The sequence below is a fragment of the Papaver somniferum genome, unplaced genomic scaffold (assembly GCF_003573695.1).
Source record: "Papaver somniferum cultivar HN1 unplaced genomic scaffold, ASM357369v1 unplaced-scaffold_117, whole genome shotgun sequence".
Classification (NCBI taxonomy): domain Eukaryota; kingdom Viridiplantae; phylum Streptophyta; class Magnoliopsida; order Ranunculales; family Papaveraceae; genus Papaver; species Papaver somniferum.
The window spans coordinates 3260855-3288698 of record NW_020620714.1 but is presented as its reverse complement, the minus strand read 5'-3'; the positions used below and the strand labels follow the sequence as shown (position 1 = coordinate 3288698).

At 35.9% G+C, this 27844-nt stretch overlaps 2 protein-coding genes across 2 annotated transcripts; both read left to right on the top strand.

Moving 5' to 3' along the window:
- Positions 1-4553: 4553 nt before the first annotated feature.
- LOC113329631 (tropinone reductase homolog At5g06060-like) lies at positions 4554-5610 on the top strand (the record flags this gene model as incomplete). The annotated part of the gene is made up of 3 exons (XM_026576487.1): positions 4554-4769; positions 4997-5213; positions 5315-5610. Coding segments are annotated over 3 exons (729 nt in total), but the record flags the coding sequence as incomplete, so codon positions are not given.
- Positions 5611-24733: 19123 nt separating this feature from the next.
- On the top strand, positions 24734-25531 carry LOC113329630. Its single transcript, XM_026576486.1, has one exon. It carries the CDS (start codon positions 24734-24736, stop codon positions 25529-25531), a length of 798 nt encoding a protein of 265 aa, XP_026432271.1.
- The last annotated feature ends 2313 nt before the right edge of the window (positions 25532-27844 follow it).

Here is a 27844-nt window from a genome sequence, read left to right as displayed (position 1 = left end):
TTAACTCAGTAGAAGTGGTAAAAGGAGTACTTACAGGCTTAGCTCCTTGCATATTGGCACGTTCCAATAAATCTTCTACATACCGACACTGAGAAAGAAACAAACCATCAGGTGTTCGAGTAACTTCAACACCGAGGAAAAGAGACAACTCACCAAGATCTTTGAGCGCAAATTCTTTGTGGAGAGTGTCAATGAGATGTTGTAAATAAGAGGAAGAGGAGCCTGTTAATATAATGTCGTCAACATACACTAGAACATAAGTAACCTCACTAGATGAACGACGAACGAACAAGGAAGAATCTGCTCAAGATGTAACAAAAACCAAGTTGTTGTAAAAACATACTAAGTCTATTGTACGATGCTCTTGGTGCCTGTTTGAGACCATACAACGATTTATGTAATCGACAAACATGATCAGGATAATGTGGTTCAGTATAACCCGGAGGTTGCTTCATATAAACCTCCTCCGTAAGAAAACCATTAAGAAATGCACTCTGAATATCAAGTTGTCGAATAGGCCAGACAGATGTAAGAGCCAAAGTAAGAATAACATGAATTTTGCAAGGCTTGATTACCGGACTGAAAGTTTCACCATAGTCCTTCCCTTTACGTTGATGAAAGCCTTGTGCCACTAGTCTAGACTTATGACGTTCAATAGTGCCATCAGCAATGCGTTTGACACGAAACACCCATTTACAGCCAACCACATTCATAACCGGAGTACGTTTCACATAAGACCAAGTGCCATTTTGAAGAAGAAAATTATATTGGTCATCCATAGACCTACGCCATTTAGGATGTTGCTTTGACTGTGAATAACAAGTTGGATCAAAAAATGCATCAGTAATTTTTGCATATTTCGAAGTTAAAAGAGCTTTTGGTTTGAAAATACCGTCCTTTCCTCTTGTAATCATGGAATGATCATTCATAGTCGGTGGTCGAGAAGTTGCGGTAGATTGCTTAGGTAAAGGAGACGGCAACAAATTGGTCACTGTTGGACTTGAAGGCACAGCAACATCAAAAAGTAATTGTTCTTGGACGTCATCAGAAGTAGTTGGTTGAATATCAACAGCTGGTTTATCGGAAACAGAAACTAACGTACGGGTGATCACCATCAGGGGGTTGAAACGGAACTTCAGAAGAAGCAATTGGAACATGGGGTAAACGTCTGCTGTAGGTGTGACCAAACCGAGTAGCAGAAGGAAAGTCTGGTTGAAATGACTTTTGGACTTCCGTAGCTATGGAAGCTAGTTGAAAAGACTGTTGGACTTCCGTAGACTGTTGGACTTCCGTAGCTTTGGAAGCTTGTTGAAAAGACCGTTGGACTTCCATTGTGGAGGTAGTAACAGGTGAAAGCAACTGTTCAGCTGTTGTACGTAACATAACAACAGGAACTGCAGGTGGAGTAGGCCGTCGAGCTGCAGTAGTTGATGCCGTGACAGGAACTGCAGGTGGAAGAGACTGTTGAGCTGATGCCGGCGACGTAGCAGCGAACGGAGGTGAATCAGGAGGAGCATACAAAGATGACTGCCTTCCAGTCTTAGTAGGAGACTTTGGCACAACACCAGGCATAGTTTCTGATGCACGGTTGGTGGGAAGGGTAACAGCAGATGTGCTGTTATGAGACATCATCATAAGAGAGTCACCAGGACGCTGTGGATGTGCTGAAGAAGGCAGGCTATCAACTGGAGGTACCTGCAATGAATTAGTGGAACTACGAGCAATGGAACTGACGGCAGAAACATGTGCAGGAGGAATAGGCGAAGCAGCGGAAAGAGGAGTGGAAGATACATATGCAGGTGTTGAAAAGAAAGGGGAAAGAGAGATTACCTGTGAGGGATCCGGGGAAGATGGTAGTACCGAGGAGCTGGAAGCTGCAAAAGGAAAAGAGGACTCGTCGAAAACAACATGACGTGACCAATAAACACGACCAGTGGGAATGTGCAAACACTTATAACCTTTGCGAGTGGCACAATAGCCCAGAAAAGCACAAGGAGATGATCAGGTTTCAAGTTTATTAGATCGATAGTCTCTAAGATGGGGAAAACATAGGCAACCAAAAGTCCGAAGAGACAACAAGTATGGAACTTTATTGAAGAGCAACTCATAAGGAGACTTAACACCTGTAGGAACAGAGGGAATGGGATTCATAAGATAAGTAGAAGTGGAGAAAGCATCATACCAAAACAAGGCGGAATGGAAGCCATTGAGAGAAGTGTTAAACCGGTTTCAACTATGTGACGATGTCGTCTTTCGGCAAGACTATTCTGAGCAAATGTATGGGGGCAAGTAAGGCGACGTTGGGTACCATTTTGTTGTAAAATTTTAGCAAGCTTTTTATATTCAGTACCGTTATCGGTTTGGAAGACTTTGATTTTTCGACCAAAGAGAGTTTGCACTTGATGATAAAAGACGTCAAAAATACCAATAACGTCAGATTTTGTGTACATAGGATAAATCCAAGTGAAACGACTGAAAACATCAACAAAAATAATATAATACCAAAACAGAATTTAGATTGTAATAGGTTTCTCAACGTGAGAAAACCAAGAGATAAACTATGTTTATATATATGTTTACATACTTTGACGTAAAACAAAAGATACAGTTGCCTTAGGCTAGACATACAAAAATACCTAATAAGACCCAGACTATAAACAAGAAAATACAATTTCAATAGGAAATACTATTATCTAACACCACTGTATACTTGATTTTTTTTTTTTGTATGTGGCGATGTGAAAAAATCTTTATCAAAATATGCCATTTATAACCTGTAATTGCATGAGAATAATATCTGAGGTGAAATAGTTGTGTGGTAGTATCATATGGCATGAAACACTTTTTCTATAAAAATATAAGTGAATACAAAAACTTAGTATAATATTTGTGTTTGCTTATGTCCATGCCATCTAACCGATTGTATTTAGACATTAAATATTTGCCACTTGTATTGCCGACCAACTTAAAGAGCACTTGGAGTGGTTTAGTACAATCTTTTAATTAATCCAAGTCACTTTTGATCCAAGAAAAAAAATGTTTTAAGATTGAAAATAGGTGCTAAAAGAATAATGGATGTTAATTGTTTTGTAAAATATTTTTGGTTGGTTGGATATGACCGCGCCGAGTTGCGTATGAACGATCAGTAGATTCGGAATATCACTCGAGTGTCTGCTGAAATGCTACTTCTTGAGATACTAGCGTTTAAGTGCATCTCTTTGCAGCTTTATGCTTGTGTAACACCAATCAGTAAAATTCAGCTTCTTTACACTTCACCGTAGAAGGCAAAAAGGAAATTGAGATTACTATAGAAAGATGCCGGTTAAATCTCAATTGCACCCGGATCACAGTAAAACTGTTGTCAATGGACTTAAAGATTCTATCAACAGTCATAAAAGTGAAAAATTTGGAGGGTCTGGTGATTTTGGTGTTCAATGTATCAATGACTTTGTATTATGCATTTGATAGCTAGAATCAACGGTATTGTTTGATGGTTAGCTTCCTGATACCAGCTGGTTGGAAGTTCAGTCCTCTCAAAGAAATCCAAATGTTTTATAAGCATATATAGAGCTTCCGTTAAAAGTTGATTTTGAGTTGAATGTGATATATATTTTAGCCGTCGTCCAAAGCGCTACGTGAGAAGTATATTATCGATACATAAAGAAGACTAAAATATTTGTGGCAGCTGTGAAACATTCAAACCATGCTCCCGGAGCTTCTTTGGAGAAGCTATCAGTAACGTATTTTTGTTTTCCGGCTTTCGGTTTTCTCCAACGCCTCAAGGGACACCAATGAATATCCATCATGTACTTACATTATTCTCTGCAACGCTTTCCTCCATTGATTATTCGTTCTCTTGTGTGGTAGTGTTAAAAAATCTTTCTCAAAATAATATGGTGCATCTATAACTTGTACAAAAGTAATAGTTAAATTGCTTGAAAAAATAATCTCTGAGGTTAAATAATCTTGTGGCAATAAAATAGTTTTGTATGAAAATAAATAAATGAAAATAAAATGTAACTCGAATGTACACAAATGCAAATTTGATGCACCTCAAACAGCTTGGTACTGAAAAATGTTGATGGACCAACCTGATGTTCATATTTATAAACAAATGTAAACACTTAGGATGGGGAACGGTAAACATTTGAAATTCTCACCTCATTCTTTGTCATCAACTTGAATCTTCTTGGTGAAACTAAGCTCCATTGCATAATATCAATTACCGCTAACCCGAGCCAGCATTCAGGATTGAAGACCATATTAATTGGCGTTTCATCTTGTAGAAAAGGCATATCTTGTCTAGGCAATATTTTGGAAATGACACCTTTATCTGATCGAGTTAGGTGAAACTAAACTCTCTACATAATTCAACAGTACGCTACGTCGCAAATCAATATCGTCCATACCCTGGAATTTTAAGACTTTGAACTTATCATCCTTGGGGTCATATAACAGGTTGTCACATCCATTTTTGATTAAAAGCTCCCCATTTCTAAAAGACCATAGAAATTTCAAGTCACCCATCTGTATGTTTGTGGTACTGAAACTGAATCGTTTATAGAATTGCTTATTCCTTCCCGAGGATTCAACCTCGTCAAATACTTGTTCTTGTTGAGTGTGAAATTGATATCCAGCAGTGCTTGCAAAATTGGAGAGAAAAAGGTTACACAGTAACTGGTACAGTCAGTGATGCCACGGTTCCGGTTGATAGAAAGAAGTTAATCAAGACTATTTCATCTGTTTTTGGTGACAAACTCAACATCCTTGTAAGTGTCTGCAACTTCTTTTGTTGACTAACCAAATATTTGAAACTACAACTGCATACTGACAAGGGCCAGTATGAGTAATTGTCCTCATTTCCAAATTATTAGATCCTAAAACTAGTAGTGTATATTCACAACAAAAATCCCACAAATTTTCCTCATTATTTGTCTAATAGATTTTTTCCCCCCTTCCAACCTTAACTGATGAGAGAGTCTATGTACCGGAATAGGTTAATAATGTTGGAGGAGCTGTGTACAAAGATACCGTGGATTACACAGATGAGGATCACGCAAAAGTTATGGCTATCAACTTCGACTCTGGATACTATTTATCAAAACTAGCACACCCTCTCTTGAAAGCATCTGGTTCAGGAAGCATTGTCTTCATTACATCTGTTGGTGGCATTGCTGCTGCACCAAAGGTGTCCAATTATGCGGCATGCAACGGTATATTTGAATTTTGATTATTCTGATTCATACGCGCCATAGTTTGAAATTATGCAAGGCTCAATGCTGCCAAAAGATAATTTGTATTCTATTTGAATCAGGAGCTATTCATCAAATCACAAAGAACTTTTCTTTTGAATGGGCGAAAGATAAGATTCGGGTCAATAGTGTAGCACCATGGTTTATTAGAACCGGGCTTGTAGAACATAATCTGCTAGTAGAAAGGGTTGAAGACTATATCATAGCCAGAACTCCTATGAGGCGTCTTGGGGACCCAAATGAGGTTTCATCTCTTGTGGCATTCTTATGCCTTCCTAGTGCTTCATACATCACTGGCCAAGTCATCTGTGTCGACGGTGGATTTACAGTAAATGGTTTCTTTCCGACACAAGATTGATTAGAGCTTCCTGAATATTGCTTGTGATTTGCATCTCGGATGGGATTTTGATGATTTTGAATTTATGTACCCTTTTCTGTAGAGCGAGGTGTATTTGTTGTGTGAAGATACGTATTCTTCTGTCTCGAATTCCCTTTTTTTTTTGGGAGGAATCCTGTTCGCCATTCCCACTCTAATTCTGTTTACTAAACAGAACTGCATTCCTGAAAAGTGATTTCATTTCCTCGCACCAAACACGTCATAATTGTGTAGTACTATTTGGCATGATATAGTTAAATTTATAATCTCTAGATACATCTCTTTACAAGTTTTGTATGGGTTTCTCTAACAGCAAGAGCCATAACAGAATAGCCGGTTCTTTACATTTCACTACAAAATTGTGAAAAAGAACTAAGCAAATTGATTTCTATTACATGAGGGCGAAAACCATGGTCCGTTCTTATTTGCACACGAGATCAGAGTAAAATGCTAATATCGTTCTCCTTTCACAAGTTTGTATACTGAGCAATTCCACGTCAAAAACCTCGAACTGCTTGGCACTGAAAAATGTTGACGGGCCAACCTGATGTTCATATGCAGAAACAAGTGTAAGCAGTTAAGATTCAAATTAGAAAGCATTTACAGCTTTACTAGGATGAATTATGCAAGATTATGTGTTGAAGTTGATACAGATTGCACTTTTCCAGCTGAGATTCCTTACAGAATTGACAATGAAAAGTTGGTGGTCCCATGGAAACCCCCCTCATGCTCACACTGTAAGAGTTTTGGTCACCCTAGTGGTAAGTGCAAACTTGCACCTAAGATTAAAACCATTTGGATACCAAAGAACATCCCTAGTATCCCAGTGGATACTGCAGCAGCTGGAGTAAGGGAAGAGAATGTCACTATCCAGCAAGGGACAGTTCGTGAGCAACTAACAGGAAAGGCTGATACCGGCAAATCAACACCCACTGTTGTAGAAGGAACCGAAAGTGCTGAAGGGAATGGTGTTTCGGAGATGGTTTCTAATCCATCTGATGGAAAATGGTTAAACCCAAAGAAGAAGAAGAAATCTGGGAAAAAAAGCAGACAGGACATTTCAGAAGCGTACAGAATTATTGAATCCTTGTAGCATTCTTGATTCTGAACTACGCAAACGTAAGTGAGGAAGACAGTGTGGTGGAAGAAATTATAATCGGATGCTAATGAATCAGAGGAAGTTACTCTTACATCTTACAGAATCTGAAACGCAAATAATTGATGCCGACAAAGGTGTGAACTCTGCAGGAGAAGAAATGAGTAAGGAGAATGCTTGGATTCTCAAGACTAGAGAACAAAGCTTAGTAAAACAAGTGCAAATGACTGCCTTGTTGGGAGTCTCTTATGCAGGTACAGATGATCAATTGAAAATCTTGTACAAAGATTTGGATGAGAAAGATGAGAAACCTCAGAAAACTGAAAAGGAGAGAGAGATAGAAAAATTAGGTTGGAAAGGAGATGCAAGCTCTGATAAAATGGGCAGGGGACATAGATCTGCAGGGAAGAAGAAATAGTTTGATCTTGTAGGAATAGATGGATGTTTTCTTGTTTGGTTTTTCTATTGGAGTTTCACAAGCTTACACTCTTGGCTCCTTGTTCCATCCAATACAATTAACTTTTCAAGTCAAAAAAAAAACAAAAAAAAAAGGAAGAGAAGGAGATGACACTCACCGGAGGTCCAAGATCTGGAGGAATGATTACTCTTCTTTTCCCTCCAGGTCTCATGTCCCTAATTCCTTGCTCAAATCCTACAGTAATACGTGTATTAGTATAGCTACTGATGTAATCAAAAACAATGCACAGATAAAGGAGCAGGAACAACGATTTTCGAGTCTAAGTCTAGGATTTTACCTGGAACCAACGCGTTGGTGCCAACACGAATTTTGGCTGGAGCTCCCTGTAAATAGGTACTATCAATACGACGACCTGATTCGTTGAAACAATATAGTGAAAAGTCACCTGCCACCAAAAAATGTATCTTCGTCAGTTAAAGGGTAATGAGTTTGCAAAAGAGCGATAAAAACATATAGAATTATTTCCCAAAATATGAATGAAACATTAGCTTCCAAGACAATGAAAGAAAAACCTGCTGACCATCCTGTGGGCAATCACCTTGATCAACTTTGATGTCCGAGTATATTAGTCCATTATCACACTTTACATAGTTGTCTGATGTAACTACCTTGACCTCAAAACCTGTATTTTAATTCAAACATTTCAATGTCAGATTGTTTAATTTGTAGCTCTAAAAGTTGTATCGTGTAAATATGAGCAAGTTTAAAGCAACTAGCCAAGTACATCTCAACATCACAATTTCCAAGAACCAAGGCTTAAACCAGGAACCCACTACTTTTGTTTTCCATTGCTATGGCACAGAACTTCCAGAGTCATAATGATATTACTAAGTGGAACTCAGCACATCAATTTCTTATAACTTGGGCAAAGGAGATTTTCGAGTGATAAGTAAGGACCCTTTATCAGTTGCAAAATCCCAAGTCTATATTGGCAGAATAGTTCCAAGTTCAAACAATAATATGGGTGTGACTTGAATCTCTCCTAATCCCCATAACATGGAATCAACTATACTAAGTTAAGCGACACAATGCTAGAATTGTGTCATCTAATCCTTGAGCTCATATAATGTCAGGCGTAAAGGATAAAGGAACACATTGATAGTAACCAAGCCTATAGGATGGAGCTTTCAGGAAGTTGACACAACGTGCATTCACCATAGCTTCCATGTTTCAGCACTACATTAGATATCTTACAACAAGAGTAGTAAAGAAGCAACAAAAACATAACTTCTCTAACAAAATTTGGGAAGTCTTCAGGGGCATTGTTTCCTAGAAAATTACTTTAGAAAATTATTTACCGCGGTAGAAAATCGAGTGTTTAATCCTAGAAGCAGGGACGCACTCATTTTACATGAGCCGTTCATTTGTTTTGTTGTGCTTAGCTTATATAAATTTTAATGTCGCATCAAAAACATATCCCCATCATTAGCTTCTATAGGATTTAATAGCAAATTTGTGTATTAACTTCTTTCCCCTGGTCACTATATGAGGCGTTGGAGTAAACTGGAGAAGCAATTTAGTTACCATAACGGCGGAAGACGTAGCACATGATATGATGTCAAAGAATTCCTCACAACTTCGATTCTTAAGATGTTTATCGAGATAAATAGTGCAGACATCCAAGGTTTGAGCGATTAGGCATGATAATTTCCGTGCGTTTTATATTGAACTCTAAGTGAATTATGTTTTGGATATAATGGGCTTCCTTGATGGGCCTCATAGTAGGATCCATAAGGATCAAAGTATTTATAGAATCGTGGAGGCATATTAAATTATTTTGAGCATACAAGGTAATGATAAAATAGAATTATTATATGGTAAATGCAGTAACTCCTTATCATCATAATTTTATCACGACAATAATATCCTTATTTCATTAGTGTTAATCATAATAATTGAAATCTAATATTAATAATAATCTTAGTTTTAAAGTTTTTTTATTTTTGAAAGATAGTTAGGCTAGGATTTGTTAAAGAAGAAAAATAAGAAAAAGACTTCTGAAATTTGCTGAAGTAATAGATAATTAATGTTTGTTAATACAAAGGTAGACTTCTAAACGAGGTTTAATGTCCTTTTTAAAAATTGAATTTGTCAAAAAACTGAATTTTTAAAACCTATATCTACTAACTAGATGAACGGTTCGGCTGACAAGTAATCAGTTGAACTTCAGTTTGTAACTGATGAATTTAGGTTCGGCTGATTCGAATAAAAAATTGAATAGCTGAACTAAGTGTGTTATTTAATAAAGTGAAGTTCAGCTTTTCATGTTCAATTATCAGCCGAACTGTTCTTCTAAAACATTAAAAAAAAGGAAGAACAAAGAACTAGGTCCCAATATACGTGGATCTGAAGCTAAATCTCTTTGTGCAACACTTCACACGACTCATTTATACTTGTGGTGTTAATCAATGATCGATTTACGAATCAATAATTAATCACCGACGAAAAATAAAAACAAAACAGTTAGGTGGACGATTAAATTAGGTTGGAAAAAAATGATTTTTTTTTTTGAAAATAATATTTGATTTTTGTTTATGTTTTAAATTTAGGTGAAGGATATTTAAGTATTTAAAATAATTAAGGGTAACTTAATAATCTACCACTGCTACGACACCCCTTATAATCCCACCCTAAATGGTTTTGTATGTCTAGAAACATTTAGGTATTCCTCGAAACAGATTTCTATTTATAAAACTGGTTTAAAAAAGAACAACTAACTACAAAGGGAAACTACACGTCCTCCTGCCTTTGGCGGTATACATGTTTGCATTTGATTTACAAGATTGCATCCACATCAGCTATGTTGCCGGCAATATCCTTCTCTCATTCCTGAATCCTAATTCAAATGAACGATAAATCTTCAGAAGCCAAAATTAAAGGTTTTCATTTTTTATTTCTGCGATACACGATATTGGCCCAGACTTGTTTCCAAATAGATCTTGAACCACTGAGACTGCCGTTTAATTTGCCTAGCCTAATCCCGTGAAATGTTTCAAAACATGTCCGATGGACTTCATCTTGTTGGAAAAACGATTAATAAAATTGATTTTTAAAGATTTTAATTAATTGTTTCTTTTGTGAATGAAAAACTTATTAGTCTCACATCGTAGAGTTTTCACTCTTTAGTTGTTTTAAGAGACTATATAAGCTTTTTAGTCCCACATCGGGGAATTCATCTTTTTAATTTGTATTTATCAATTATATAAACAAATTCACTACTTTTGTAAAATCCATGGAAAATGGGTTGCTCTATATTTTAGAGGGACCCATAAGGAAAAATATTTTATAGCGTTTCTTAAGCGTTCGCGATTTTCCTTAACGGTTTTTTCGGAGTTGCCAAGCTCAAGTTGAGCATCTACTACATATGCTAGTAGTAGGTGTAGTAGGGTGTTTTATCCTAGAGATATCCGTCCTGTAAGGGCTATAACATCACTCTTGAGTGTAGCCGGACGCTAATGTCTTATGGGAAACGTGTTGAACACGTGTGACTCACTCTGTTTTTCCAAAGTTTTGCCTTGTTGCTGTTGTGGAGATATGTGAAGCTCGTTCGTTTCGTCAATCATTCACTTCCATTATAAAGGAGCTAAGTATCAATAACTTTTGCTTATTTGATTTTTTCTTTATTTTGATTATTGCACCCAACAATATTAAGACATTATTATTTGTAATAATCGAAAACGATTGATTGGTTTGTTAATCATGGATGTTAATTGTGGAATGAAAAACAAAAACGAATTTCCGGTCATCTGTAGATTTTTAATTTTATTTTTTAATCTATAAGGAATATCGACGAACCCTTTGGATATAATGTAGTATACACCTTGATAGTTACCCACGAAAAATTTCAGAATTTGTGGAGTTGTAAAAGTATTTTTTTGATATTTTACAAAACAAAGAAACGTTCCTGAAAAATTCTGACGAGCAGAAATTTGTTGTTAACTAAAGTAGTTTTTATGGGGTAACCAGGAGTTTTTTGATACGGTGATTCAAACGAAGTTTGTAGATCTAGAATTTATCTTAAAAACTCATATTTTATTTTCCGATTCAGAACTAAGGTTTGTAAGATGTGGTGTATTAGGTGATTGGGAAATTGCCGTGTCCGTGGTCAAAGTATAAACGGAGATTATGACATGAAATTGGGAAGGGTCATGGATACCAGAAGCCCGTGGATGAACACAAGTCTTCCAAAGTTGACAAAGTCGAGAACATCAAACAATTCTAAGCGTACTCTTCAGAAGAAAGGTATGTTTCGTAAAACTGAATCCGACATTACTTTAGTTAAGGGTGAGTGTTATGTTTGTAAAATTCCTGGCCACGCGGCAGTAAATTGTAGACAACATAAAAACCTTAATAAGTATAAAGTTAATTCTAATTTAGTTGAAACAAACTAGAACGAGTTTAGTGGCATGATGTCGGAAATTATTTTAATTACCAATGTGAGAGACCAGTAGGTGGACTCTGGAGCCACCAAGAATGTTTGTTGAAACAGAGACCTTTTCACCTCCTATCATAGGATAGAGGATGTCGAGAAACTCTTATTGAGTAACTCATATGCAATAGAGGTTGCATAAAAGGAAAAGGTCGAGCAGAAGCTCATATCTGTAATATTCTCACATTGAATGAAGTTTTCATGTTCCGAGCATATGCGAAAATCTTGTATCTTGTTCTGTTGTAGATGGAAAAAGATTTAAGATCTTAATTGAATCTGGAAAACTTGTTGTAACTAGGCAGTGATTTTTTAAGCAAGAGTTATAGGACTTTGGGTCTATATAAGCTTAACGGAAAAACTGATGATGTGAACGTAGTTGATTCTTGTGCTTTCTTTGTGTGATTGATTGTTTTACGTGGTAGACTTGGAACCGTAAACTTATAAGTCAATGCTTAACTGGCTAGCATAGGCTGCGTACCCAAATTTAGTTTGGATTTTGAACACAAAAGTGAAATGGTGAAGAATCAAAATATGCTATAAAACCTTTTATCACAAGTGTTCAGAGTAATTCTAAGCCTTTAGAATTAATTCAGTTAGGCCTAGTTGACATGAGTTCAACCCAAAACCACTGTGGTAAAAGATGGTTTATAACTTCCGTAGATGATTGTACGAGGTACTATCTTGTATACTTTCTTAGGGATAAGGATGACGCCTTAGAAGCCTTAAGATGTATAAACTTGAAGTTGGAAACCAATTAGAAGCCTTGAACATAAAAACCGCATCCTTAAGGAGATGATAATTGCCATGTTGATTAGTTCAGGATTACCTGCGGCCTTGTGGGGGGAGCCAGTCCTCTTAACTAGTATATCCTGAATAAAGTACCCTTTTAAGGATCAGATCAAACTCCATATGGTTTATGGAAAGGTATATGACCTTCTTATGAATGCGTCAAAGTGTGGGGGCGACCAAATAAGACAAAATAGGTTGAAAATACTTATATGTCCCTTCACAATCGGTAATCTTAGAATATAGTTAGGTCTACGAATTACTAATTTATTTAAGAATGGGTTATTGCCATAATCGCTAGAATACTAACATATCATATCTACCGATTGTTAAAATAGAAAAAATCAATTTTATCGGTTTTGAAGAAAAAATGAATTTGGGACAACCCTCTATAATCGGTAGCAAATGAACATCATATGATTACCGATTGTAATTTCCAACCCACCTTTGGACGATTAAGACCACCCAAAACCTAGTAAAAACATTATTCCCCCTATTCAAACTTCAATTCATCATCGTCGTTCATCGCCGAATCAAAAACATTGTTGATTTTTCTATAAAACGATGACTGATAATAATGAACCTACGCCACTGATGTAGGTGGTGGTGGTGATTCTGATAATCAAACTCTCCAGCAAATGACCCCAATTAGGTAAGTTTGTATCGTTTTAAGTGTTTATGTTGCTTCAATTTGACGAATCTATGAAAATAAGTTCTAGGGTTTTCAGTTATTTCCCAGAATCGGTAGTTAGATCTTATTTTTATCTCCCGATTGTGTCCATTTTCTAGAGTTTTCGGTAACATCGACCAGAATCGGGAGTTAGGTTTTATAGATTACTCCCGATTATACAAATTTGTTCGCCATTGAACCATAAAATTAACATAATCGTTATATAGGTTATATGTTTCCTTATGATTATAACAGAGAATTATAACATGTAGGGACACACAATTAGTACCCAGAATCAGAAGATGCTATATAATATTTGTCTTCCGATTGTGTATAATCGTAGGTTAATCGAATTCAACATGGCATGCCAGGAAAAAAAAGAACATTTGTATATGGAGACAATAGTCTCCATTTTATAAAAGCGAAACAGACAAAAGAGAGTCGGTGTCTAAAAAACAACAAAAAGAGTCAATCAAATTTCATATTTTAGTTAATTTTTGTTCTGGTCCACTTGCTACTCAAAAAAGAGAAGAAGAAGAAAATGTAAGTCCTAGGTGAATTGATTGTAACTGTCCTTAATATCAGACTTATAGGAATTATTTGAGGCCTATCACTTTTTTCACCCACCTATACTAAAAGAATAAGGGTGTCTAAATTAGGTAAACGTACTAAGTTACCCTCATTATTAAGTTTGATCTTAATCCCTATCCTTGTACAGTAGATTTAAACTTATTCAAATCCTTTCAAAACTAAAACTCATTCGAATTATTTCTCTCGCAAACTAAAATTAAAACTGAATTTCATCAATCGATTCTAACTACAACGATCGTTTTAAAGGAAATTTCATATCTTTTTTAAATAAATTAAAAAACAACAACTAAACATCGCCGATTACAACCCATTACCCTTAGTTATATTTGTGATTGATTTAATTCATTCAAAATTGAAAATTACAAACAATATTGGGTTTTTGTGCTTGACTAAAATCGGTTGACGTCCATATCCATATCGACTGATTTCTATAATAATCGGTCTATGTTCATGACCACACTAACCGATTATTCTGTTTGTGTTTTCTTGTTGAAGAACATTTAACCAGAATCGGTTGATGTTCATGCCCACATCACCCAATTCTAGTATGGAAGAAATACCAAGTTCTGTTTTTTTTCACTTGATACGGATTATGTGATTGTTCACGTAAGCAGATTGTATAGCCTTTGATTTCTTATAAAGACCGATTCTGGTTAAACCATTTTTTTCAGTTATTACTCTAGATTTAGTATAAAATTGGTTATATATGTTTATAAACAAAAGAAACACTTAAAAATTTTGGGCTACTTATTATTTTTCAGTATATATGTTTATTTTATCCCCAAAGAATTTGTTATAGCTGCGCAAAATTGGAATTAGATACCACAATTTTTTAAAATTTAATCTTAAATTAAAAGATTTTACAACTAGAATGCATCTCAGTGTCATCTTTCATAGCAAATAAACAAAGAAAAACACCTAAAAGTTTTAGGGCATGTATCATTTTTCACTATAATATTCCAACGAAATTGTTTTTGATTTCGAAAAACTAAAAATTTAGTGATGCCGATAACTGCACAAATTATTTAGTCGCAATTATAAAATTTAGTGATCCTTATAACTACAGAAATTATTTAGTCCCAATTATAACACCCAATTTTTTTTGTAAAGTGAACAACGGTGGAAAATTAATTTTGAAAGCTGTTTTAGGTTTAAGTTTTTTAGAGTTCGAATTTTTAGTTATTTTCAATCTGTTGAAGTGATTCTTTGGAGAAAGGTTATCCATAACTTCAACAAGAACTAAAACAATTCAAGGTACGGAAACAAAAACAGATACAACGAGATCAAGTTATTCTTCTACTTCATCGGTCACAACCACTATTATCAAAGACTCTTAAGCCGATTAAGTCCGATTTGTTCCGATCCAGACCGCTAAAAATTGATTCAAATGACTTTTATTACGATGCCCCTTGTTAGGTTAGAAATCGTTGGTGTTACTGTTCCTATTACTTAAATTTAGGTAGATATTGTCACTTTGAGAACATATCGTGTTATTTTATTGTACATGATCTTCAGAACTTGGGGTTGGTTTTAATCCAGTCACTGCATTATGCCGTCACACAAATTAATTAGTATGTCTGTGAGGATAAGATTGTTCAAGAACTGGGGGAGACACCGTAATTTCGATAAATATATGATGAACTTGAAAAATCTCTGTAATATTTCCGATTTTCATAGTCGGTGTTATCGATATATTGTATGAGGTTCGTCTCTATTCTGAGAAAAGAAAAAATAAAATTAAGCCCCAATAATTTGTAGCTCTTGGCAACCGCTTATGTCATAAGACGGCCCCGCCTCCTAATATGATACTAGTGCCGTAATGCCTTTTAATATGCCCAAAGAGAAATTACCATTACCATGCATTACTGTTTATGATGCCTGTTGCTTTTGCAACTTGTCATGATTAAGTAATGGGTTAATCTTACCTTTTCTACAGGTTGAAGTCCGAAATACCGGTCGGTTGTCGTTGAATTGTACGGATGATCCAAAACGAGGAAGGTTACCTGTAGGAGTTCCAGTCCAGATTAGAGTTCTAGTTGTTTATTTAATGAACCATGTTCATCCCGACGACAAACCTGATGCTAAGATTAGAAGCATGCAATTTGCAGAAACCAAAAGCAAAGTTATCCGAGTGAGAAAGCCAGAACGACAAATTAATCGATTCTTCATTGTTTGGCGAAGTCGGAGCAGTAATCATCTAAAGATTGGTATAAGAATAAGTAATGCAAAGATTAATGAAGGTAGGGTTTTCATGTTTTGAGTTCTTGCCTGTGTTTGTGCATCCAATACAGTGTTTATACTTGTGATTCTGAGATTTATGAAAATTTGGTTATGAGTAAGATATCTAAAGTTTATTGAATCTGGAATTCTTTTCTTTTCATAATTTCGTAACTCAAGATAACATATGATCCAGGCCGGGGAAAAATAAAATAAAACTAAATAAGCTTTTATGAAATTAAGTAAACAGATAATGTTCATTCGATTAAATAAAGATTAACATAAAATATCAGGCTAATTAAAACAAATCTAACAAATAGCTAATTATCCTAGTAAAATATCAATAAAAAACGATGTAAATCCTAAATAAATAATTAATCAATCCTAAAAATAAATAAATTAGACCATATTGGAGAGTTCTACTTTGCCGCCTCCAGTAACCTTGTCATCGACGATCTTGTTATTCATCTTCGATTTCAGCCAGTTGTATGACTGCTTGAACCAGTTGGGATTCTTTGGTTGGGGGTATTTGAACCAGTAGTATGCAAAAACACCGACCTGAATTAGACCCAAAACGACACCCGTGCCGTTGCTTGCAAGAATAAAGGGATCAAAACGGAGCAACGCATATGTCAACCAACAGATACCATTGAGAAGACCCACAACCGAGAGCGTAAGTGGCATGTACTCGAGACTCTTTGTCTTGTAAACCTGGTAAATCGCATCACATGGCATACCATACATGGCAATGTTGACGATGTCACAAAACACTCCAATTAAGAGACCTTGCAATGACTTGGACATTGGGATAAAAGAGAGCGAAAGCATCACCAACAAGATGCTAACAATCCCGCCCAGACTCTTTATGCCTACCCACTTCCTTTGGTTATTGCTGGCGTAGATAAAATAAAAGATGACGTACAGTACTTCGATGACAAAACCAAACGCATTGATGGTGATAACCAATAGACTGTCAGGATGTATAGCACCATAATACACCCACAGTGCACAATTCACAACTGTAACTATGTATGGATTGTGAGAGTAATTCTCAACTGCACCTTTCTTATAAATACTGTAAAACATTGGTAATGGAGAAAGAAACAGACCGCAAGATATTACATTACCGATTGCTCCAACAACTTGGCGGGCTGCAACTGCGCTAACCATCTTGAACTGCTAATCAACTAGAACTAAAGAAGAGCAGAGAAACTATGAATGATGGGTGTGAATTGGTGAAGAAGCAGAAGAAGAAAGGTGTGAGTTGTAATGAATGAGATGAATAACCAAGACACGATCTCCATCTCTTTATATAGTGAGTGAATTATCCGAATCCAACCAGAACTAACAAAAAGAATCCTACGGTAAACCAAAATTTTCCGTGGATATAATTCGAGTTGTAATTAAAATCTGATGTACCAATTCTGATAGGAAACCTCATAATAATAAAATTATGAAACTCCCAAAAGGGTATTTTGGTTCGACAGAAGAACAAAACTTGACTCGCCATTAAAACTCCTAAAAGGGTATTTTGGTCAACTAGTTAACACGAGATTTTTGTTCTCCGCGGCTCCACGGCCTCCACCTAACAAAATCATACTGTTCAATTTTAACGGCCTAGAAAGGAGCCAATGATACAAGATAATTTTCGAAGCTCTTCCGCCGATTAAATTACATGACAACTTCCAGACAGAAGCAGATCATAGACTGGCCCTGAATTTGCCTCAGATCATATATATATATATATTTATTTTTATTTTTTTTGATCGGTAAAAAAAATATATTAAGATAAAAGAAAATTTACAAAATCGCGCAGCTAAAAAAAAGTACGGAGGATCAAAGAATAACCCTTTCCAATTAATAATGACATCATTAAGATGACCCAGACAGATTATGAGAAGTAGGAGCCTAGTGAAACGTATTAACTTTTGAGTCAGTGATTACAGAATCAATTCTGCGCTTCCTACCACTGAAAATTGTGGCATTTCGTTCCAACCATACATTCCAATAAATATTAGCAGGGACTCTCTTCCATATCTCTTTTCCACCAATATAAGTAAGATTGTAAGATCTCTAATTCTTGAAGATTTTTAAGAGGGAAGAAAAACGAGGGCATTGCTGGTTTGCTTGCCGGAAAAAGAACTCCCAGATTTGTTTAGTGAAGCTGCAGTCCCAAAATAAATGGTTTCATGTTTCACTTACTTGGTTACACAAACTGCGGAGAATAGAAGAGTGACTACCTGCATTATTCACCGGAGCACAGTTCCTTCTTTGAAGGTTGTCGGTGGTGGAAAGCTTTTCCAACACTAACTGCCAAAGAAAGAAACCAATCTTGTGAGGCCAAGCTCTTGACCAAATTTTTTTACGAGGGAAATCTGATAAATTGGCTGCACAATCATCAATACAATATGTTGATTTCACCGGGAACACGCCCAAAGTGTCATCCATCCAAACCAACTCGTCTTCTTTATCAGGATTGAAAATAGTAGAATTTATTATATGCATCAAAGAAATCAACTCGCTAATATCGACGTCATACAATCTTCTTCTCGAGATGTCGAAGTTCCAATGATAACCAGACCCGTCAGGCACATACAATTGATTCAAAGAAGAATATTTAGAATTAGACAAGGAAAATAATTTTGGGAAAGACGTAAAAAGAGGACCCTGTACACACCACTTGTCCTCCCAAAATCTAATTCAATCCCCTTTACCAATTTTAAATTGGGTTTTCTTGAAGAAATCATCTGCCACTTTTTAGATATTTCTCCAAAGACTCACGGCGTGCGTATTTAGAAGGAGCCTTAGTTCTCCAACCTATATCAGCCAACTCATATTTTGATTCGACAACCTTAGCCCATAAAGAATCTCTTTCTCTCCCAAACTGCCACCACCACTTCTTGAACAGAGATTTGTTGATTGTCTTGAGCCGTCTAATTCCCAGGCCTCCATGATCAAGAGATGCCTCAGATCATCTCATTGTAAGCGGAACATGTTCTTTTCTTCTACATAATTAGAGAGGACAAAACAAGCCTCGGTCGATATCTGAGCTATCATCATCATAATCATCGTCATCATCATCTTCTTGTTCTTCACCAGAATCTGGTACTAGTGGAGGGACAGCAGCACAACAAAATGAGTTTTTATCCTTGATAAAAACGCAGCTTCCGTCTGAATTCCATTTTAGGTCGGTAATTGTAAACCGGGGCAACGGAATACTGACGCAATAAGCACCCGTTTGTGTCCACACGTACAAGTGGGAGCTACTAGTACATAAAACTACACGGGGACACGTAGGATCCCATGACGCTGCACGTATTGCTTCCTACTGCACCAATATCGCTGCAGGGCGCCTCATATCCCATATCCATAGAACCGTAGGCATGCTGTCGTTAGGAGTAAAGATATATTGACGGTCATTGCTCCATGACAACTGACCTGTGAACAGTTGGAATCATTATACACCGTCTAGATGTATTTAGATTTAGAGCAGCGTGGTTAAGTTCTATTTAACACCTAATGATGGTACTGGTTAAACAGTGTGTACCAAGGGCACTTACATCCAACATTTGAACAAGTTCTCAAACCAAAGGGCAGTTTAAGATCGGAAACTTCTTGACGTGGGGCTAATAAAATTTTCATTCGCAAAGAAAACAAAAATTAATTTTATTTTGTGATCTGCGAGGTATAATCTCAAAGGTGTCACTATCCGTGCACAAAAAACCCGTCAAAACAAAAATAACACAAAAACCCAAAAAACAAAATTTTGATAAAACCTCATAAAATATGACGAAACCAAATTTTGGTTTCATCATAAAATTTGATGAAACCAATTTTGAAATTTGGGGTTTTTGTATCAATTTTTAAAATTTGGGGGTTTTTCTATCAATTTAGTTTACGATGGAGTTTTAATGAATCCCAACATTTGAATGGGGTTTTTGTACCACAAGTTTGGTCACCTTTGGGTTTTATGACTAATTTTGTTTATTTTGTTAAGAATTATAAAATAATGCACGAAGATGCAAAGTATACAACGACCAAATGTGAGGAATGTCAAAGGTATGGGAAGCGTATTCACGCACCTGAAAGAACCTCGAACTTGGTATTAAGCGTCTGGCCCTTCGAAAAATGGGGCCTAGATATAGTGTGACCCCTAGTACCCGGTAGCAAACAACGAAGATTCCTGATTGTGGCGACAAATTACTTCATGAGATGGGTCGAAGCCAGGGAGACACAACACATTATAAACACTGATGTCTTCTTCTTCATATTTGAACAAATCATATGCATATTTTGATACCGGTGCAACTAGTGTCAGATAACGGGAAGCAATTTGAAGGAAAAATTATAGCGATGTTACTTAATGCTTCAAAAATCCAGAGTGGGAAATCAACGCCTCTCTACCATCAAAACAATGGGCAGGCTGAGGCAACAAACAAAACCATGACAGATACTTTGAAGAACAAGCTTGATGGACACCATAAATGATGGTGCGAATAACTTCACAATATCTATGGGCATACAACACAACAAGGAGAGAAGCTACCAGAATGTCTCCCTTCTGTTTAACATACGGCGTTGAAGCTGTTCTACCAACCGAAGTCATCATACCAACCACAAAGTGCGAAGCTTGGGAAAAGAACTTAAACACAGATCTTATACTGGCCAAACTTGATGATGCAGAAGAGAATAGAGAAATCACGCTGCAACACATGATCAATTATCATAGAAAGCTATCTCGAGAATACAACAAAAAGGTCAAGCCAAGGCATTTCAATGTTGGATATTTGGTATTGCGCGAAATTCCACCATTCAGGGAGAATCAGGAGGAAATCTCGCAAAAAATTGGGAAGGACCTTTCATTTTAAAAGCATTGTTGGAAATGGGGCGTACGAACTCACAGACAGATATGGATAGTACACGCTCACACATCCCTGGAACAACATCTTATAAGATTTATTTTATAGATATACTTAATCAGGATCGTGAACTTCATGATAATCACACAATAAATATGCAAGAATAGTATATGGAAATACCTGGTAGCGCTAGTCCATGGTAAAATGATCATTTGGAGCATCGATCGGTAATACCTTGTGGAGGTCTTGGTTTCTCCTTCTTCACCTCTTATGTTATGAATATTATAATTCTCGAACCCAATATCGATGGCTATTGTGTTCCTCTTATGGGCAGAAGGAGGACCAAGTTCCTAGAATTCAATTAATAGCATTAGATCTCGACTATCCATCAAAGAAGATATTACGAAATAATCCAAGAAATGGTAACCGACATAAGTTAGCAATATTCTATAATTAACCAAAATTATTACGTGGCCCAAGAAATATTTCTATGTGTAGAAATATTCTTACATTCTCCCACTGGTCCATGTGATAATTTATTTAATGGTTAATCGTATAAAAACATAAGGCGCGCGTAATTGCTAACAAAATTTAATGGTTAACATAATACCTTGGCCAACTAAGCTATCCATGCGAGTCATAGCGGTTGCACGTTGTCTTGTTATCAACATGTTCCCTTCCATGTACCACAACACAAATAACTTACTTAACGAGGCCTTAAATTGGGATATCATAATGGTCCAATGATGTCTTTAAACAAAAGACTATTTTTGTTAACATTCATCCATTCACATAAGTGTATCCTAAACACGGATACAGAAATAATTCAGAACGACATTAATAAGAGCTCATAAAGTGTTCATAAACAGACATATAAATTAGCTGAATTCAATAATCAATTACTCCCACATACCTAAGATTTTATTCTTCTCTTAAGAGGTATTAAAATGTAATTGTTCAATACGTACATCTCTCAATGCAATTGTGCTTAACTGATACATGAACAACTATTGTTTCTGAATTTCTTGATTCACGCATATATACTCAAGGTTCATGTGTTTTGTTCCTTTTGTATCATATCGTGCTTTAATGCTGCGATACTAAGACGATAAATTTCAGCAATGTAGAGACAAACTTAAATCTTTAAGTTCACAGTCGTAAATATTCAAACTCAATTGTGGAATTAATATTAATGGATTCTTCCTTTATAGAATCCATACATCCACAAAAATTGAAGTCTGAAAACCCAATCAACTCTGTTGGGTTTGCTAACTAATTATAAGACATAAATTAAAATAGTATCTCAAAACTCTTGATAGCTTTCCTGTAATTGGTTCTTCGATTCTTTAACATATCAACAACTTGTTATAAGTTTCATATCAGAATTAAGACGTAATGAAGATTTAATTTATATCTTCTATCTAACATGAAATAAAATCTGTTAAATATGTTATTATCTTAAAATTCTTTGAATATTCGATATATGCCTAATACGAGAGATTTATTAATCCATATGATATTACTATCACATGGTAAGTTTCATTCATATCCTTTACTTCAAAAAAACTATAGAGATATGCATAAAGTCAAGATCACTACTCGTAGGTAGTACGTCTTAACATACAAGACCAAGAGTATGAATTTCTCCCAGTGATCTTGAGGTATATGCATAAATCTGTAATAATTTCATCCAAAACTTGAAACATTTATAGTTTTGTTGAATTTCATATACCATTATGGGAGGATGCTTAAATTTCATACTTTGATTTCTAAAATTTGTAGACTAAAATTTATCATTAATAAAGGCTATTTTCACATTTAATTAATGCAACTCTTAGGTCATACTGAGCTACTAATAATACTATGACAATTCTGAATAAGTCTTTCTTTGACACAAGAGAAAAACTTATTTATAATCAATGCATCGTTTTGGAGTAAAATCTTTGGCAATAATTCTTGCTTTATACCGTTTTAAAATTGCTATTACAGTCGTATTAGGTCAGAAAGACCCACTTTCGTACAACTGATTTGTGTCTTTCGAGCAATTAAATAATATCCGAGACTTGATTTTCAACCAATGATTTTTGCTCACGTAGCATCAATCCATTAATCAAAATTATTACACATAATATTTGTGAACCTAAAACCGAGTCTTTGCCATTCCATATCAAAATGTAATAAATTCTCGTAAGAAAATCACTGAAACAACATGAATAACTTTCTTTCAATCTCTGTTGAGACTTCTTATGTTGGTTCATGTTATTATCAAAAACTTTCTTTATTGGCATTAGTTATATTATGGAGTATTGGATCAGTAATTTGTGGTAATGAGAAGATTCATAATATCTATAGAAATCTTAAATAAATGGATCATTAGGTAGCACCAAGCTTCTCATGGCACATATGGCTACGGAAAAGTAAGCAAGTGATAGGCGTGTTAAAGTAAACAAGGCACCGCCTTTTTTCCTGAAACGCGTCTATATCCTAATGGAAGCCATTGGACCAGTAAATCGACACTAGTTTCCCCATATTGTGTGTTCAAGGTCAAAACCCGCATTGAAATCCAAAAAAAATAAAGAAACAAACAAACAAACCTTCATACCACCCATCCCATAGCCAATCAATACACCACACCTAGTTTTATCCCGTTCATTCATGACCTCTTCCGAGATCCCCCCATCAGCCAGAGCTTTCTTCCCAGCAGTAAGCATGTAGAGCATGAACTTGTCATCCCTTTAAGAAAGACTTGATTTTTCCAAAATTCTCTACACACAAAATAAACTAAACCAACAGGTAAACCTCGAGCAATATGAAAATGGAACTTAGTATGTACTGAATTTTTAACAAAAAGCAAACTCAAAGACAGGGAACGAGAAATCACATAACAAGGAACATAACCCTCAATTAGAAATCAGTTCATAGAAACAAAAAATCGAACACACAACTTGAAAAATCTAGAGAAAGAAAAAAAAAGGGTTAATATCAAACAGAAATCAGTTCACAGACCCACGGTAAAAAAACAAACACATAACCCTCACCAATTCATAAATACATAGTAAATCAAACACACAACTTGGAAAACATAGAGATAAAAAAAAACAAAGAAATAGGGTTAGAGGTAATACCTGAATATTCAAGGATTTTACTTCAATCTTCTTCTGCGAATTTCAGACACAATAATTAGAAATCAAAATCGATTTATGTCAAAAGGATATTTCTTAACTGAGGATAGAGATTTATAGGGTTTCTACTTCTCAATTGAATCTTCTTCAGAGAGTTTCAGTCCAAAAGCAAAACTCAGTTTACAAAATCAAAGATTTTGATTTGTAAATTAGGGTTTTTCAAATGAGATTTTAGGTTTAGAAAATCATAAATCAGATAAGAATTTTGGTTCAGTTTCTGTTTCAGATTGGTATTAGTTTTCTCTCATTCTATCTCTGGTTTCTTTTGAGCGAAGAAGAAAGAAGTCGAGAGGAGAAAAAGAAATAAAACACAGTGAGAGAGAAGGAGTTGAACTGAGTGGTTTTATTAACACACGCAACTTCTTAATCTTTCAAACTTTCTTGCACGGCGAGAAATTGAGTGTTAAAGCTATCTTAATTGTGCATGATATTTCTTCTCTCGTAATAGATTTTCTAAAAGCTTGTTTTTCTTTTTCAAGCACAACTTGTTTTTATACAGTTAAACTGAAACCATCTTCTTTTAATGAAAAATATTTAATATTCCTTTTAAAATTCCCAACCGTAAAAAACGTAACTTCATTCATAGAAAATAAATATCTACATTTATTGATATATACGATCACTTAGTTGGCTCCTGCAATGGTTTGGTTTGTGTATATCAAATCCACCATTTAGTTTTAGATCCCATCTATATTAGTAATCCCCTTACCAGAGAATATGTTTATCTTCCTCAACTAGTTGTCAAACCAGAAGACGTTGGTCTTGATAATCCACGTGTAAGGGGAGGAGAGGTAAACATGTTTTCTAGCGTAGCATGTGGATTTGGGTATGTTAGGTCAACCAATGAATACAAGGTTGTTAGAATCCATTACATCGACTACGATGAAGGAGAAGTTGAAGTGTACACACTTGGAAGTGGTTGCGGGTGGAGAGCGATAGGTTCGGTTCCTTATCGACTGGATTCGTGGAGCAATGAAACGGGCACCTATGCAAATGACAATATCTTTTGGATTTTGGACAAAGAAGTTTTGGCGTTTGACTTGGTTGATGAGGAGTTTTGGTTGCCATCACCTGCCCCTCCTTGTCTGACAAACGGCCTTAAGGTCGAAGATAAATGCGGACTTGTAGCATTGGGAAGGCATTTGTGTCTGTATATGGATAAGTTGCGTATGGAAATCTGGTTGTTGACGGAAAGCAGCGACGCGGAGGAGACGTGGGGTATGGCGTTCGATATAGATTACGAAGCAGTAGTAGGTTCTCGTAAGGAGAAGCTTGAGCCGATTTTACTTACAAAGAAGGGAGAAATCATATTCTTATATGATGAATCTGTGCTATATAGCTATGACACGAGAACAACATGTTTGAAGATGATTTCCGACAATCCAATAAGAGATGATTATTTCGAAGATGTGGAGGCAATTGCTCACTTAAATACCTTTGCATCATTGGAAGGTATGGGAGAAATTTCAAAGAGACACGATGTTCATCCAAGCCAGGGTCGTACTCCATGTGATGATGCTATTAATGAGTTAGACCGATTTGCTCTCGGTGATGATACTGATACAACGCCTTTCAGATTCGGGTTATCGGCATAATGAGTTATCCCTCTCATGATCGGCATCATTGACTTATCCTCTATGATCTCCGTATTTGAATTTGTTTTGCAAGGATTGTTTTATTTGGTGGTTTATTTAATTAAAACTCTGTCGTGAGTGTGCTTCCTTCATCTTAATTAATTACATTAGAAGTTCCTTTGGTGTTCTTCATTTTAATTATATTGGAAGGATTTAGGCGTCTGATATATTATTATTTGAGATGCAAATATTGATATATTCTGTTATTCCTTTTTTTTTTTGGTATAAGTCAAAAACTACATGAGCCTTGCAGATATTGGGAAGCCTCTCACCGAAACATAACCAAACAAACGCTAGTCTCCCAAGCGAAGGCCATCATTTGCAGCTGTTTTGGACAAGATAACAGCAGCATGGTTGCCTTCCCGTAGGCTCTTACATAACCAAGTATCATGCAACAGATCTCTACAAATATTACAACGTATTTTTTACATCTAAATTTGGATGTTTTGGCTCACCCCTAATTGGAGGAAAAATCCTCAGTAACACCAATACAGAGGGGCCAACACTGGCTCCCGGTAAGACTTATAAAAAGACCTTGGATACCATCAAGCCCAGACCCATCTGATTAATACATCGTATATTAAACGATTTCATCGATCAAGCAAGAGAGAAAGTGATCGAGAGTGAATCCAGTAGAGATGAGGTTGTGAGGGAATTTGATACATCTATCGGAACCACCGTAACATGGCTGAGCTATGGGCTGTGTGGCAAGGCATCAAATTAGCTATATCCTTGGGTGTTAAAAAACTAGTAGTTGAGAGTGATTCTACATACATCACTCAAATGTGCAAACGAGAATCTTTTGTCCCTTGGTATTTTGCAAATCTCGTTCAGGAGATACACTTTCTTGGTGGCTTTTTTAATGTAATATGCTTTGTACATAACTATCGCGAATGTGAAGGGGAATGGATGTGGATAGAACATGTAGTTTTTGTGAAGAAGAAGATGAAACAAGCTCTCACTTGTTTTATGATTGTCGGAGAATTAAAAGAATTTGGACTTATTTTGTTGAGGGTTGTGATTTCCGTTGGAGTTACAATGATCATATTGCCACAACGACTCAAACTTGGAGTTACAAGAATTTGGACTTATTTTGACTTTTTTTTTAACGTTCGGGGCATTTTGACAAGGTGATAGTCGACTTTGGGGCATATTGACTCTTAACCCATGTTTTAATGATTGAAATGATGAAGGTTGTTGAGAAAATCGATTGGATTTCAGCAATGGCAACAAATTCAGCTGAGGATGGGTGCAAAATCACCAATACTATCATGGGGTTAGAGATGAGAATGAATATTTTGGTTCTGGTTGGTTTTGATATTCTAGCATTGGAGAATCAGCTGTGAGGAGGAGGAGGATGGTGGTGGTGATGTATTTATCGGGAAAAATTAATGGTTGATGCGGTGATGTTCTTTCAAAATGGTCCATGATATTAATGGTTGTCCAAAAAAAAAGGTGGGAACTAAAAATAAATGGTGGAGTAAATGAAGATCATATTTCAAAATGATTTGGTCTGAGACAAAGTTTGGGGGGGGGGGGGGGGGGTGTGGGGGTGTGGGGGGGGGGGGGGGGAATGTAGGGGCAAATTTGAGATTGAAAATAATGTGAGGAAACCGGAAAGGAAGGGATTCTGGAATATTTGGGGAATTTTGGAATTTGGGAGGAAAATAAAATAGAATTATGATGGAAAAGAAATGACAAATTAGATATATATTAAAATTATAAATTTTGTAAAGACATTTTAAGACACTCATAAGAGTAGTTGAAAAATCAGAACTAAAGCTACTCATATATTTTATTTAAGATACTTATATGAGTGGAAACACTAAAGACATGTATATGTGTCTCGAACCCAAAAACAAATATGTCTCAAATCCGGCAATATAGTGTATTGTGGGATCTAGTACTTGCTATCTAAGAATTGCTCCATGAATCTCGTCGGAAATGTTTGATGTTTCTTGGGGGTTTTTTGGCATTCCAAAATTTATTGGATGAATTATTGTTTCATAAATCTAAATCTTATTAACTCCATGACTCGAATTGTGCACCACAATATAGAAAATGATATAATGATGCCAGATTTGTCAAGTAATCTAAAAACGTTCGAGATTTTTATATAATTAATTTAAGGCTGCACATACACACCGGACAGTATTTTATATGTATCTATATCCTAAGACGAAGAATTATGAAGAAGGATTTTCCTTCGATATAGATTAATTATAGCGAAATCAAACCACTACGGTCTTCCGTGTAGCTTAAATGTAGCGATAT

What these genes read in the sequence shown, in the direction of transcription:
- LOC113329630 (XM_026576486.1), top strand. Translation starts at nt 24,734, where the DNA reads ATGTTTTCTAGCGTAGCATGTGGATTTGGGTATGTTAGGTCAACCAAT.